Raw genomic sequence first — 13,991 nt, 5'->3', positions numbered from 1 at the left:
GAAAAACTTGTTTCATTGTCAATGGGAAATGGGAATGCACGCGCGTGCACACACGCCCAGCTGCCCGGGCGCCCTGACCCCCGACACGTGGACCCTAACTCCAGAGGCTCGCGAGGCCTGGCCCTGCTGGGGCCTCGGGTCAGGGGAATTTCCCACAGGTGGGCTGGGAGCTGGTTTGTACCTGAGCTCCTCAGAAGGAAGGGACTTTCCAGGCCTCTGCCTGAAACTTTTTAAATTAGCTGTCAGAAAGGTGAGCCAGTGCCACGGGCGGGTTTAGAAAGCTACGGAAACAGCCCAGGGATAGCGGATGTGTATGCGTGTGTGTGTGTGTGTGTGTGTGTGTGTGCGTGTGCGTGCGCTCTTCCCCACTTGCACATCGATGGTCCCCTGTCCTGACACCATGCATCTCCACACTGCGCTCCTGTCCTCTGTTCCACAAGTGGAGGGTTTGTCCTCTCAGGACCTCCCTGACACAGCCCCAGTGTCCTTGGGAGCAGCCTCACACATGCCACAGCATGCGGGGCCAGCGACACGTGCCATGCTCACGTGGACACAGGCCCACCACGCTCCAGGCCCCCTCACACCCTGGAGGGCAGACGCTCGCTCTGCTGCTGTGCGTGCCAAGTCTGCTCGGGCTGGCCTGAGGGAGCACCGCGGATGGACGTGGCCTCAATGACCGATGCTTCCTGCCCCCAGCCCTGTGTCCAGGCTTCCGATGGCATCAGGTGCCAGCCAGGCTGGTTTCCTGAGGGCTCTGTCCTTGGTACAGACAGTCCCCTGCTCTGTCCTCACATGGTCGTCCCTCTGTGGGGCTCTCCCAGGCTTGCTCCCTCTTCCTGCAAGGATGCCAGGCCTGTGGGGTCAGACCCCACCCTCATGACCTCATCTGACTTTAATCACCCCCAAATGCAGCCATCCTGGGGGTCAGGGCTTCAACACGTGGATTTGGGAGCCCTGTGTGGCCCCTGACACCTGCTCCCGTGTGTGGCTGCACCTGCCCACCCACACAGCTGCTGCTGCTCCTTGGGCTACGGGTCATGCCCTGGGGCCCTGGGCGCCCCCTCTCCCCCTGCAGCTGAGGCTGGGAGAAGCCCTAGACCGTGCAACGCCTGTCTCCTGACCTAGTATTGTCTCCCATTCCTCCCCAGGAGCAGTTCTAGGCCAGGCAGTGGGGACACAGCCCAGCCATGTAGCTGGACGAGGGAGGGGGTACAGCTGGACCACGTAAGAATCCTGACTCCAAGACAGGCACCTCCTGCCCCCGGGGGTGTCTGAGGGGGGCTATGGGAGGCCCTGTCCTGACACCCTTCACCCTGGAGGGCCGGACAGGGGTGGCCCCGGGGAGCGGGCTAGGCCCAGCCGCTGAGGGCTGGCTTGTCTCCTGCCCAGCCGAGGCCTGTCCTGAGCGGACCTGCACGTGTGTCCAGCCCGAGTTCCACTGTGGAGACCCGCAGTGCGAGACCTGCCTGCACCACCCCTGCGCGCCCGGCCAGCGAGTGCAGGCCCACGGTAAGTAAGTGCCCGTGGCTGCAGCCAGAGCGGCGGAGCAGGAGCGGCTGCGGCGTGGGTGTGGGTGTGGGTGTGGAAGGGCGCTCGTTCCTGTGGGGGACACAGACATGTCCTCAGGGCAGGTGGCACCTGTGATGCTTAATGTCACCACCCACTGGCCGTGCACTTGGCAGAGTCCTTCCTCTCCTAGCCTGGGTCCCTCCATCCACTGGTGCCCCTCGGGGCTGGTTGGGAGGGACAGGGGTGTCCTCAGGTCCTGGCTCCGACCACATGCGGGTCCTGCACCCCTGCCCATCTGCATGGGGACGGCCCTGCCCTGGAGCCCCAGCTGGGGGTCCACCCCTTTCCTGGAAGGAGCAGCTCAGATCCTCTCGGGCCTGTTTACCTGACGGGAGGGGCGGGGCGGTGCCGACTGCTGGACCCACGGGGATGCCGGCCTCAGCCCCTCGCCAGGACCCTCGCCGGCCTCCCGCCCTCCAGCCTGCTGGACCGAGCACAGGGCTGCCCGCTCTGCCTCTACCCTGGCCCCACCTCACACCGCTCTCTCCCCCATGTGCCCCCAGGGAACCTCCACTCTGCCCAGGGTCACAGCCTCAGGGACCCCCCCGAGGCTGCCTCTCCCACAGGTGCCTATCCCAGGCCCTGTGGGCATTGGAGACCGCTGTCGGGGGGGATGCGTGTGGGGGTCACACCCACCCAGTGGCCCTGCGGCCTGTCCATCTGTCTTTCTGTCATGTCTGTCTGCAGGGGACTTCACGTTTGGCTTCGAATGTGTGGACTGTGCCGCAGGGACCTTCTCTGGGGACAGCGAGGGCCACTGTAGACCTTGGGCAGAGTGAGTGCTGGTGGGGCTTCGGGCGGCCCCCGGGGGGCCCTCTCCTGTCCCTCCTGGTGTGACGGCCCCACAGCTCAGCGGCAGCTGCTGTTGCGGGGCTGCCGGGTGGCCGAGGGCTGACGGAGGCTCCGTATCCCTGTGTCCCAGCTGCTCCCGGCTCGGGGCTCGCACCGCGTTCCCCGGGAACAGGACGCACGATGAGCCTGAGTCAGTGGACATAACAGTTGAGGGGTGTCCTTTGGTCCCCTCCTCCTCCTGCCCGCCCTGCCCCTCCCCCCAGCTTTTATAGCCACATCCTGCATGGAAAAACCCCAGACTCCTGCGCCGGTGAGACGGAGATGTGTGTGGGCGCCTGGTGGCCCCGGGCGCCGCGCTCAGCCCTCCTGCTCCTGGGGCTGGTGGTGGGTGCCGCGGGCCAGCTCAGCTGCCTCGGGAACACCTACCCCCGGGGCACCAAGTGCTGTAACGAATGTAAGCCAGGTGAGTGCACGGCTGCGGAGGGGCGGTGGGGGCAGCAGGACACAGGGACTGGGGACACGGGAGACAAGGCCACGCAGGGGAGTCTGGGGTGCGGTATCACGGGACCAGCGGACTCGGGACAGGCAGCCTGTGCTCCGGGGAGGTGAGGACCTGGAACAGGTTCGGGACCCCGCAGGTTTCTGGATGAAGAGCCGCTGCACTTTGGATCGGGACACCGTGTGCCTCCCGTGTAAGCCGGGCCACTACAACGAGGACACGAACTATGCGCCCTGCAAGCCGTGCACCCAGTGTAACCAGAGTGAGTCTGGCACCGCTGCCACTGCCCTGATCACGTCCACAGGAGGCACACCCCAAACCATAGCGGGGCTTGCTCCACCCTGGGGGTCCCCAGAGGCACTTCCCGCCTCCCAGGGGGCCAATACCATGTGGACTTGGGGTGGAGCCTGTGCCAGCCACGTGGCCTTTCGGGCCATAGAGGGTCCTGCTGCAGGCTGGAGGGAGGGTGGGGAAGGGAGCCCCGAGTGTCGCAGGGCCCTCCTGGGTCCACACGGCTGAGCCACCAGGCTTTGAGGGGGCAGCTGTCCTGGAGTTGGCGGCTTTGAGCCCTTGGCCTGGGCCTGCAGCCCACCAACTGTGTCCCCCAGGAAGTGGGAGTGAGGTCAAGCGGGCTTGTACAGCCACTAACGACACCCTCTGCAGCTGCCGTCCCGGCACCCAGCCTCAGGACGGCTTCAAGCCAGGAGTTGGTGAGCCCAGGCAGGGTCCATCCTTGTCCCCCGCAGCACATGCTGTCCCCACCTCCCCAGCACCCTTAACCCAGGCGGGGCCAGGTGCCCCTCTCCTAGCAGGTCATGCCAGGATGTGCATGCAGGGGTTGGGGGCTCTGGGTCAGGGCCGCTGGGTGGAATATGGGCGGGGCTTCCAGAAGCCGGGGGCACAGAGGCCTGGCCGCACAGCCTTTGTTGCAGACTGTGCTGTCTTTACTACAGACTGTGCCCCGTGCCCACCAGGACACTTCTCCCCGGGTGACAATGAAGTCTGCAAACCCTGGACCAAGTGAGTGTCTCAAGGCTGGAAGGCTCGGTGGCTTGGAGGCCTGGGAGCAGGAAGCCACAGGCTGGGGAGGCTCTGGGCCTGCCCCCAACGATGGGCTGTCCCTCTGCTCAGCCCTGGCCCAGCCTTGTCCCACTGGCCTTCCTCCTGGGCTGCGGGGGAAGCCGGTGACACCTGGCCCAGGACCCGGGCGTGTGAGAGGCTCTCGTTTGGCCACAGCTGGGAGGCCCCCTTTAGGGTGCAGGCTGTGGTAGGGCAGGGGCTTGGGTACAGGTCAGGAGGAGCCTTTGGGGAGCAGAGTGCCTGAGGGCACATGGGGGTGAGCAGTGGCCTCGGAGACCCTGCGGGTGGGGCCGAGCTTCCTGGGGGTGGCAGGGTCCTGGCCCCTCGTGTCAACCCCCTCATTCTGGAGTCTCATGCTGCCTGGGGTCACCCAGGGTGGACCCCATGGGTCCTTGACAACACCCCTCCCCCTCAGCTGCACCATGGAGGGAAAGCGCACCCTGCGGGCAGGCAGCAACCACTCCGATGCCTCCTGTGAGGGCAGGACACCCCCAACCACCCTGCCTGGGAAGACCACTGGCCCCCCAGCCTGGCCCCCCACCGCCCCGTCCCCCACCGCCTGGGCCAGGCCCTCCCAGAAGTCTGCTACACCCCCTGCAGAGCCGCCCAGGGGTAAGGGTGCCGGGCCTCCTCCAGCAGGGCTCCCAACCGAGAGGAGAGTGGGTGTGGGAAGGCCTGGGGGCCCCTCGGGCGGGCCCCACTCAGCAGCTCTCTCACTGCAGGCCCCGAGCTGGCTGCCGTCCTGGGCCTGGGGCTTGGCCTGGGCCTGCTGGCCCCGGCGGCCGCCGTGCTGGTCCTCCTCCTGCACTACAAGGCCTGTAGGCCGCCAGCCAACAATGCCAAGGCCCCCGGTGAGTGTCCACAGTGAGGGCTGCTGCCTGGCCAGCCCCCCGGCCGGAGGCCAAGGCCCTGCTCACCTCCGGCTCTGACCCCCCCCCCCCCCCCCGCCAGGAAGAAGCAGCTTCCGGACCCCCATCCAGGAGGAGCACTCGGATGCCCACTCCAGCCTGGCCAAGATCTGAGCGGCGCCCCATCCCCCCAACGGCTCGTCACCTCCTCACCCCATCGCCCCGTCTGCCTGGCGCCTGCCTGTGCCGTTCTAGGCGCTCCCGGGCCGGCCCCAAGCTCAGCTATGTATGCCGTGCATACTCCACCCAGGGTGGCCCCCAATAAACGGTGTTGACAAATGCGGGTCTCTGTCTGGGTGCCTGTGGGCTGGGGCTGCACGTTCACGGGGGGGACGGGTGCTAGGACTTTGCCCACCTCTGGCTGGGGCTGTCTGAGGCCAGGGTGCGGGGCAGGGGCTCCAGTGGAGCACTCGGGGCCCAGGGCGCTGTCCTCCCTACTCTCTGGGCATGTCCAGTACCTGTGGGGGCACGTGAAGACCAGCACAAAGGCCCTGGGCAGTCAGACGACGAGATTCTACACGCGGGCAAGTGGACCTGCGGCCCTCACAATGAGGCCCATGGCCTGGGGCGGAGGGGCCGGGCTGGGATCCTCGGTGAGGTGCTGATGGAGCAGGGGGGGAAACTGAGGCACTGGCTTCAGAGGGGGCACTGAGGCTCTCCCCATCTCTGTGCTCCTGTGAGAGAGCCTGCGTGTTGTTTCCCCTCCTCCTAGCCCCTCAAACCTCACGCCTGCCGGCCACGAGCATGTGGGGACCGAGGTTCCCCACTCTTGCCCCGTTTCCAATGCCGGTCGGTGCCCTCTGGGTCCCCAGGGCCCTTGAGAGCAGCCACATTCCCAAGTCCCACAGGTGAAGCGCCGACACCACTTTGGGAAACTGGAGGTGCCTGGTGGGCCGCGAACAGAAAGGTCCCAAAGCGGAAACTCAAGCATCCATTGAAGGCAGGTGGACAGAAAGGGCGGCACGTCCAGACAGCCACTGGCCAGCACTCGGGGACAGGCTGCATGTGGTGTCCCAGGAAGGAGATCAGCTGTGCCCACCTGTGGTGGGAACAGGGGCCCGCCCCCCGGTGTCCCTCCCCACTGCATCCGCCTCAACTGAACGGAGGGCAGAAGGCGCCCAGAGCGGATCCTGCTGGAGATGCTGAGAGGAAGTGCATGAGAGCAGCCCATGTGAGCAAAACCACAGACCAGGTGGGAGGGGGCCGTGGGCAGCCCTCAGCACTCGTCACACAGTCAGGAGCCACCGTGAGGGACTCAGAAGGGAAGCTCCACTCTGGAGCGTGGTTTCGCGGTGCACAGGGGCAAGACTCACACAGAGGCCGCCTCTGGGCCTGACCCGCTCGGCGCAGCTGCCTGTCCCCTCTGTCCCTGCTGACCAGGCCCTCCTGTCTGCCGGGGCGTCCTGCCATGTAGCACAGTGTCATCTCCGGGAAGTACGCAGCCATGGCACTGTAACCAACCTGTGGGCGGCGGGGAGGACTCCGGGCTCTGGCTTGGGGGGAGCCTCTATGCACCCCCGCCCTCGGGCCACTTTCCCTCTACAGTCACCCGAAGGCCTCCAGCCTTTTCCCTCTCAGACCTCGGACCCCCGTCCCTGGACCCTCTGGCTGCAAAGGGAAGAAAGTCATTGCTCTCCAGTCAACAGGTGTTCACTGAGCTCCCACAGTGACAAACAGTGCTGTCACTGCTGATGTGGGGACAGTGGCCCCCAAGTGGGACCTGAGGGAGGGTCTGGACATTGGGGCTTGGAAGTTTGGAGGCCATGGGGAAGGGCTTCCTCTTGACACCCGGCACCAGCCCGACTGCTCCATGTCCACCAGGGGACAGGTGCGTGGATGGAGAGCCGTCACCGTCTCATTGCTTCTACACGGCCCCTTGTCCTGCCTGGCTCAGCGGACAACCCCAGGCTTCCTCCTCTCCAGGCCCTGCCTGAGCCCCAGGCCTGGGTGTGGAGCTGCATCTGCCCCGCAACCTCAGGCCCCTGGGCACCCAGCCGGCGTGTCCCCACCTGGCTCTGTCCTCTAGCCCTGCGGGGTGACAGCTCTCCGTCTCTCCACCTCCCCCAGCCCCTTCAGACCCTCATGGCATTGCACGGTTGCTTCTGAAAGCCGAAATAGATGATGCAGACCTACAACCGCTCACGAGCTGCTGGGAAACGAAGACAAGCAGATGATCACCTCTGTGCCCTGCCCATTGCGGAAACCGCATGCACTCGCGGGGCTGCCCCGGCAGCTGGGACAGGAAGGCAGGCGTGGGCCCCGGTGCTTTCTGACTTCCCCTGCTGTTCAGAGGCTGTGCTCCCTGTCTGTACAGTCCCATGACCTGGCCCCTCCGTTTCTTTCTTTTCTTTTTCTTTTAAAGGTTTTACTTATTTGCTTTTAGAGAGAGGGGAAGGGAGGGAGGAAGAAAGGGAGAGAAACATCCATGTGCAAGAGATACATCCATCGGTTGCCTCCTGCACACCCCCAGTCGGGCACCAGCCCGCAACCCAGGCAGGTGCCCTGACTGGGAACTGAACCAGGAACGAACTGGAGACCCTTTGGCTCTCAGGCAGCACTCAGTCCCCTGAGCTGCGCCCACCAGGGCTGGCCCCTTCATTGCTGTGGTGCTGCAGCGGAGGGTGGCCAGCTCGGCCCCCTGCCCGCCTCTCCGGTGACGTCTTCTGCAGACCCCTGCCCAGCCCAGCTGCCTCCCCACCACCATCACCCCTCCCCCATGAACCAATGTCAGAAGGCCCCAACTGTTCCCACTTCCAGAAGGACCAAACGGCATGGCACATGGTCAGTCCCCCGTCGGGGAGCTTGCCAGAACTGCGTGACACACGCCAGCACACACCTGACCCCTGGTGCCTGTGAAATGAGCGGAGGCCCGAGCCTCTACTCAGAACGCCTTTCCCTGGCATCCAGGGAGGACCAGACGGCCCCACTCCTGCCCCAGCTCTCAGACCCACCTCCCCACTGGGAGCTAGGAGCTTGGGGCTCCCTGGCCCCACTGGCCCCACCTTACCTTCCAGTATCCGGCACCTGGGAGCCACAACCACCCTGGAGACCCATCTCTGAGGAGGTGGTCCTGCGTCCTGGGACTTGAGAACAAGGGTTGAGTAACGATCCATGCACTCCTATCATTTATCTCAGAAAAGGAATAGCTGCTCCGTGCAGGTCCCCTGGGCCTACCAGCCTCAGGGCCGGCCCGTGGGCGCCCCCAGGCCACATTCCCGAGACCCTGTTGCCCAACCCCCAGCATCCCCAGCAGGGCTGAGAAATAAAGCTGAGCAATCTAGGCAGGCTTCCTGGAGGAGGTAGACCCCAGAACCCTTCAGTGCCCCACAGGGGAACCGAGCCTCAGAAAGACAAGGGACCATGTCAAGGTGAGTTGGAGGCTCTTCTCTGTGGCTTGAGAGCTCCAGTACGGCCCAGCGCTCCACACCCTCCAGGATGACCAGGTTGGTCTAGGGAGATCCGGGTTGGCACTGCTCCGCAGTCAGAGTTGAGACCAGGCCAGCTTCAGGGGCCTCGAGTGTCCATCAGTGCGCTGGCCTCTCCTCGCCAGCCCTCCCCACACCCTCCCATGCACGGAGAAGCTCCCTGGTCTGGGAGGGGTGACAGCCCCCCCTGGGGCTCTGAGGCATGGGTAGGGTGTCTTCAGGCTGCACCCACAGGGGTGGGGGGGCACCCCAAGCTGCTGGATCCCTGCCAGGCTGGGTTGGCCGAGTCAGGGAGAAGGCTGATCCTAATCCTTGGAGAGTGGAGGGGTGCTCATCCCAACTCCCTGAAAGTGAACCCCAATCCTGATCCCTGGAGGGGTTTCCAGGCTACTGGGTGCTGAGCTTCAAACAGAGGTCATGCCTGGGGCAGGTATGGGCTCCGGGGCCTGGGGGCTTCACAGAGGACAGGGACCTCACCCCACTGCCTCTGGGAATCCAAGGAAGCTGGAGGTGGGGGGGGCTCAGCCAGGAACCAAGGGGCCCATGGAGGAAACAGTCCTGGCTGAGTTCCACCTATGTCATCCGGAGTCCACCCCTGCTGCCCTCCTGCCCACACCCCACACCCCGTCTCCCCAGACCAGTGGCCACAGGTTTTGCATAGATAGGATTTCAGACTCCCCGCCCCCACACTGCCCACTCCTGGGCTGGGGAGGGGCGGGTAGGAGTTCCTGGGCAAAGGGCAGGCAGGAACACTTAGAAACCCCCCAATGTCACCCCTATATGTGCCTGGAGCATCAATCAATGGACTCTTGGTGATCAGGTGCTGGGATCCACTACCTTTTTTAAAAAATAGACTTTATTTTTCAGAGTACTTTTAGGTTCACAACAAAATTGAGGGGCGGGTCCAGAGACTTCCCATCAGCCCCCACCCACGCAGAGTGGTCCCCGCTATCAACGTCCGCACAGAGGGCGCGTGTGTCACCGCGGACACGCCACCATCATCCAGGGTTCCCGCTTGCATTAGGATCCTCGGTGCTGCGCGTTCTGAGGTTAGCACAGATGTGTCGCGGTGTGTGTCTCCATGGTAATCATGAAGGAGTTTCACCGCCCCCAAATCTGCGCTCCGCCTGCCCCTTGAATTCGGAGTCCTCAAGGTAGTTTCTCTCGCCCCCTTGGGCGTGGCAGAGGCAGAGCGGCCTGCAGGCGGGTGGGGCGGGGTCTGGGCGTGTCCAGTGGGGGCGTGATGGCGCCTCAAAATCCCGGAGCTCGCCAGAGTGATGGGTGCCATGGGGGCGAGGAGCGCGCGGGCTGCCCTGTGGGGCGTCGCGCTGCTCTGCGCCTTTGGTCTGGGCCAGCGCCCCCCCGGGGATCCGCGCTGCGGCCCCGGCCGCATTCTGCGTGGGACCGGGACGGATGCGCGCTGCTGCAGCTCGTGCAACGCGGGTAAGACGCGCCGGCGGAACCTGGCTCCAGGCTCAGGGGCGCGGCGCCCCCTCCCTGTGCGCAGACCCGGCCGCCCGAGGCGAGCCGGCAGGCACACTTTCCGGATCCAGTGCGCTGGGGCCCCCGCAACCCTGGGGAGGGGCCTAAGGCTGGGGCCGGTGCCAGGGGAGAGGAAGCCTTTCCAAGACGGGTCTGGCGTTCCCATTCCTACTGAGTGGGCAGTGAGTCCTAGGGCAGCACCCGGGCCACTTCCTGCCCAGTTTGGCCCTGCCTCCATCTCTGACCTGCGACTGTGCTGGTTGAGGGGCAGGTCGAATGTGTCTGTTTGGGGACAAATGACAAGGGGAAGACACCCCACAGTGTCACCCAAAGGGGTCCTGGGGGTGTGGCAGGGAGGGGGACAGGCAGACCAGACTGCGTCAAGGGGGCTCGTAGCGGAGGCAGTGCGGGGAGGCGGCGGCCCCAGGGATACTTCCTTGTCCAGCAGAGACAGCTGCTGGACGTGCTGAGCCACAGCCAAGCTGGGCAACAGCATCCAGGCTGGGCAGTGGGGGCACAGCTGGACCACGTGAGTCCTGGCTCCAAGACAGGCACCTCCTGCCCCCGGGGCTGTCTGAGGGGGGCTTTGGGCTGCCCTGTCCTGACACCCTTCGCCCTGGAGGGCCGGACAGGGGTGGCCCCGGGGAGGGGGCTAGGCCCAGCCGCTGAGGGCTGGCTTGTCTCCTGCCCAGCCGAGGCCTGTCCTGAGCGGACCTGCACGTGTGTCCAGCCCGAGTTCCACTGTGGAGACCCGCAGTGCGAGACCTGCCTGCACCACCCCTGCGCGCCCGGCCAGCGAGTGCAGGCCCACGGTAAGTGCCCGTGGCTGCGGCCAGAGCGGCGGAGCAGGAGCGGCTGTGGCGTGGGTGTGGGTGTGGGTGTGGAAGGACGCTCGTTCCTGTGGGGGACACAGACATGTCCTCAGGGCAGGTGGCACCTGTGATGCTTAATGTCACCACCCACTGTCCGTGCACTTGGCAGAGTCCTTCCTCTCCTGGCCTGGGTCCCTCCATCCACTGGTGCCCCTCGGGGCTGGTTGGGAGGGACAGGGGTGTCCTCAGGTCCTGGCTCGGACCACACGTGGGTCCTGCACCCCTGCCCATCTGCATGGGGACGGCCCTGCCCTGGAGCCCCAGCTGGGGGTCCACCCCTTCCCTGGAAGGAGCAGCTCAGATCCTCTCGGGCCTGTTTACCTGACGGGAGGGGCGGGGCGGTGCCGACTGCTGGACCCACGGGGATGCCGGCCTCAGCCCCTCGCCAGGACCCTCGCCGGCCTCCCGCCCTCCAGCCTGCTGGACCGAGCACAGGGCTGCCCGCTCTGCCTCTACCCTGGCCCCACCTCACACCGTTCTCTCCCCCATGTGCCCCCAGGGAACCTCCACTCTGCCCAGGGTCACAGCCTCAGGGACCCCCCCGAGGCTGCCTCTCCCACAGGTGCCTATCCCAGGCCCTGTGGGCATTGGAGACCGCTGTCGGGGGGGATGCGTGTGGGGGTCACACCCACCCAGTGGCCCTGCGGCCTGTCGATCTGTCTTTCTGTCCATGTCTGTCTGCAGGGGACTTCACGTTTGGCTTCGAATGTGTGGACTGTGCCACAGGGACCTTCTCTGGGGACAGCGAGGGCCACTGTAGACCTTGGGCAGAGTGAGTGCTGGTGGGGCTTCGGGCGGCCCCCGGGGGGCCCTCTCCTGTCCCTCCTGGTGTGACGGCCCCACAGCTCAGCGGCAGCTGCTGTTGCGGGGGCTGCCGGGTGGCCGAGGGCTGACGGAGGCTCCCTATTCCTGTGTCCCAGCTGCTCCCGGCTCGGGGCTCGCACCGCGTTCCCCGGGAACAGGACGCACGATGCCGAGTGCATCTTGGCATCGCCGCCCGCGGAGTCGCACTGCCCGCTGACTGTCCTCGTCCTCCTCCTTCTCGCCCTGGGCGCCTGCATCCTGGTCCTGACTGTGGCCCAGCTCGGCCTCCACATCTGGCAGCTGAGGAGGCCTCGAGCATGGCCCCCAGGTCAGTTGTGCCCTGCGGTGGGGGAGGTGGGCCCGGGCCTCCCCGCTGACCACAGCCCCTCTGCAGAGACCCAGCTGCTGCTGGACGTGCCGCCGGCCGAGGACGCCTGCAGCTGCCAGTTTCCTGAGGAAGAGCGGGGGGAGCGGCTCTCGGAGGACAAGAGGGAGGACAAGGGCCCGCTGGGGAACCCGTGGGTGTGAGGCCTAGCTGCCTGCCAGCACAGCGGACCTTGAACCAGGCCTCCGGGGACGGGCCCAGGGCTGACCCTCGGGAGCCAGGGCTTGCGCCCTGCTGAGGCGCCCTGATCTGGCCCGGCCCTGCTCCCCTCGACGGTGGAAGTGGGTGGGGATGGTGACAGCGACAAGTCCCCAGACCATGCAGAAGAGGCAGCAGCTGTCGCTGGACGGTGGGAGACAAGACACATGCATGGCTGCCTCCTCCCTTGCCAGCCCTGACGGAGTGAGGTCGGTGGCCCCCCGGTTCCCTGGACGGGAGGCCGGTCCCAGCCCAGGACAGGCTGCAGGCAGCGTCAATAAACACTTGTCCGGTGACCTGAGTGCACGCGTGCTGTGGGGAGGCAGGGACACGTGGCGTGGGATCCATGGGCCGCCGTCCCTCCCAGACTCGGCGGGGTTAGGGTTCGGGTTAGGGTTGGGGAGCAGAAGGCAGGGCCATTCCAGAGCAGGGACCCCAGGGCTCAATAGGCTTCCTGGGGGAGGGGCGCTGGGCTGCACAGCCACCTTCTGGGCCTCTCTGCTGCGCTGTCCAGTCACCCCCACCCGGTCGCCTGCCTGGAACACACTGGGGGAGCTGGGTCCTGGGCCCGTGTCCGACCTCAAGGCCACCACTGCCCCAGACTCTGGGTCTCAGCTGGGCATACAGCCTGGCCCCTGCGGGGCGCCTGCCCCTGTGTGATTAGGCCCAGGGTCTAGGGCCAGGCCAGTTCTATACTCAGCATCCCCTAGTGGGTGGCAGCAGCCTCAAAGTGGCCTGCCTTTGCCCCTCCACCCCCCTCTGAGCCCCACTGCTGGGTTCCACCACCTCACAGGACCTGTCTCCCTCAGAGCAAGGTTCTGAGGTCCCACCCAGCGGAGGCGCGCAGTGCCCTCCCCGTCGCTGGGCAGGGCTGGCACCTGGGGAGGTCTGATGAGGACTCACTGGCACAGGTGTCTGGGGTGTGGCAGATGGGCCGGTGCAGACCCGTCTCGGCAGCAGCCCCTCCAGGGGCCAGCACACCTGGCCACCTGCCCTGTCCTGCTGCCTGCGCACTGCCTGGCAGAGCCCTCTTGACTCATTGGGCCGCACCCCCATCCAGTCCCAGTGGGCAGTGGGCTGGATGGGCACTGCTCACAGCAGGTAGGTGCGGGGCGAGGGGCTCTGGGTGGGTCCTAGCCTGCAGAGCACAGCTAACTTTCACTCCTGGAAAGGGGGTGGGGACACCTTCATGGCCTTGCTCCCTTGGGGCATACTCATCCTTTGGCACCTCTGCCCCCTGGGTCCCAGGTCCTGGGCACATCTATGGAGCCCAAGCTCTTGGTGAGCATCCAGGGGAATTAGCTTATAAATAAGGAAGTGCGGTGCGCAGGCTGTGGCCGTCAGGGGAGGCGGTGGTGGGCACGTCCAGCCTCTCTGGGGCCTGTGTGCCACACTCGTCCCCTGCTCTGTCCCAGGCCAGGCCTCCTGTCCCACCAGCCCCTCACGCACCCCGCTTCAGGAAGCTAGCTTTCCTTGGGGCTTGCTCTTGGCACCTGGGCGGCAGGCACCTGGGCGGGCCCGCACAGCTGTCCTGGACTCTCCCCAGGCGCCTGCTCGCGCTGCCCCTAGGGACACGGGGAAGGGGTCCCCAGCCTGGCTCAGCCGCCCTGGGAGGGGCCAGGAGTCAGGTCATGGGAGGACCTTCCCCAGAAACCACCAGTGGCCTGTGGCCACCCACGCCCAAGTCCTGAGGGGCCTGGCAGGTGGGTGAGGCAGGGCTGACTCAGCTTGGAAACTCCTCATGAAAACACGCACCCAAACGTCAGCTCGGGCGGGGGTGGGGGTGGCAGACATGACGCAGCGCTGCGGGGCATTCCAGCAGCCACGGCCCAGTGGTGGGGCAGTGAAGGGGTCTGGGCCAGAGGTGTCTGGCCCCAGGAAGTTCGGCCTTGGGAGGGCTGGGGGATGGTTCCCTCCACGTGCCCCACCCTCAGCAGAGGTGCCCCTACCCCGCAGTCTCCCACCTCCATCTGCCTC

General features: G+C 66.0%; 3 protein-coding genes across 4 annotated transcripts; all 3 read left to right on the top strand.

Moving 5' to 3' along the window:
* The first annotated feature begins 1,277 nt into the window (after positions 1 to 1,277).
* On the top strand, positions 1,278 to 2,649 carry LOC150014029 (tumor necrosis factor receptor superfamily member 18-like). The gene is made up of 3 exons (XM_090268413.1): positions 1,278 to 1,509; positions 2,257 to 2,344; positions 2,492 to 2,649. Exons 1-3 carry the CDS (start codon positions 1,284 to 1,286, stop codon positions 2,631 to 2,633), a joined length of 456 nt encoding a protein of 151 aa, XP_090124539.1. The 5' UTR covers positions 1,278 to 1,283; the 3' UTR covers positions 2,634 to 2,649.
* TNFRSF4 (TNF receptor superfamily member 4) lies at positions 2,625 to 5,023 on the top strand. 2 transcript variants are annotated; one of them, XM_090268412.1, is made up of 7 exons: positions 2,650 to 2,824; positions 3,000 to 3,122; positions 3,469 to 3,570; positions 3,814 to 3,880; positions 4,356 to 4,552; positions 4,663 to 4,791; positions 4,892 to 5,023. In XM_090268412.1, exons 1-7 carry the CDS (start codon positions 2,683 to 2,685, stop codon positions 4,960 to 4,962), a joined length of 831 nt encoding a protein of 276 aa, XP_090124538.1. In that variant the 5' UTR covers positions 2,650 to 2,682; the 3' UTR covers positions 4,963 to 5,023. The 2 variants fall into 2 exon arrangements, with proteins under 2 accessions (XP_090124537.1, XP_090124538.1); XM_090268411.1 differs by lacking the exon at positions 4,892 to 5,023 and having other exon boundaries at positions 2,625 to 2,824; positions 3,448 to 3,570; positions 4,663 to 4,855.
* A 4,486-nt stretch (positions 5,024 to 9,509) lies between these two features.
* On the top strand, positions 9,510 to 12,310 carry TNFRSF18 (TNF receptor superfamily member 18). The gene is made up of 5 exons (XM_090268410.1): positions 9,510 to 9,716; positions 10,448 to 10,567; positions 11,312 to 11,399; positions 11,548 to 11,759; positions 11,826 to 12,310. The coding sequence occupies exons 1-5, from the start codon at positions 9,551 to 9,553 to the stop codon at positions 11,957 to 11,959; spliced, it is 720 nt and encodes a 239-aa protein (XP_090124536.1). The 5' UTR covers positions 9,510 to 9,550; the 3' UTR covers positions 11,960 to 12,310.
* The last annotated feature ends 1,681 nt before the right edge of the window (positions 12,311 to 13,991 follow it).

Source organism: Furipterus horrens, unplaced genomic scaffold, assembly GCF_987537825.1.
Source record: "Furipterus horrens unplaced genomic scaffold, mFurHor1.1.pri manual_scaffold_3, whole genome shotgun sequence".
Classification (NCBI taxonomy): domain Eukaryota; kingdom Metazoa; phylum Chordata; class Mammalia; order Chiroptera; family Furipteridae; genus Furipterus; species Furipterus horrens.
This window is presented reverse-complemented; position numbering and strand designations above follow the sequence as displayed.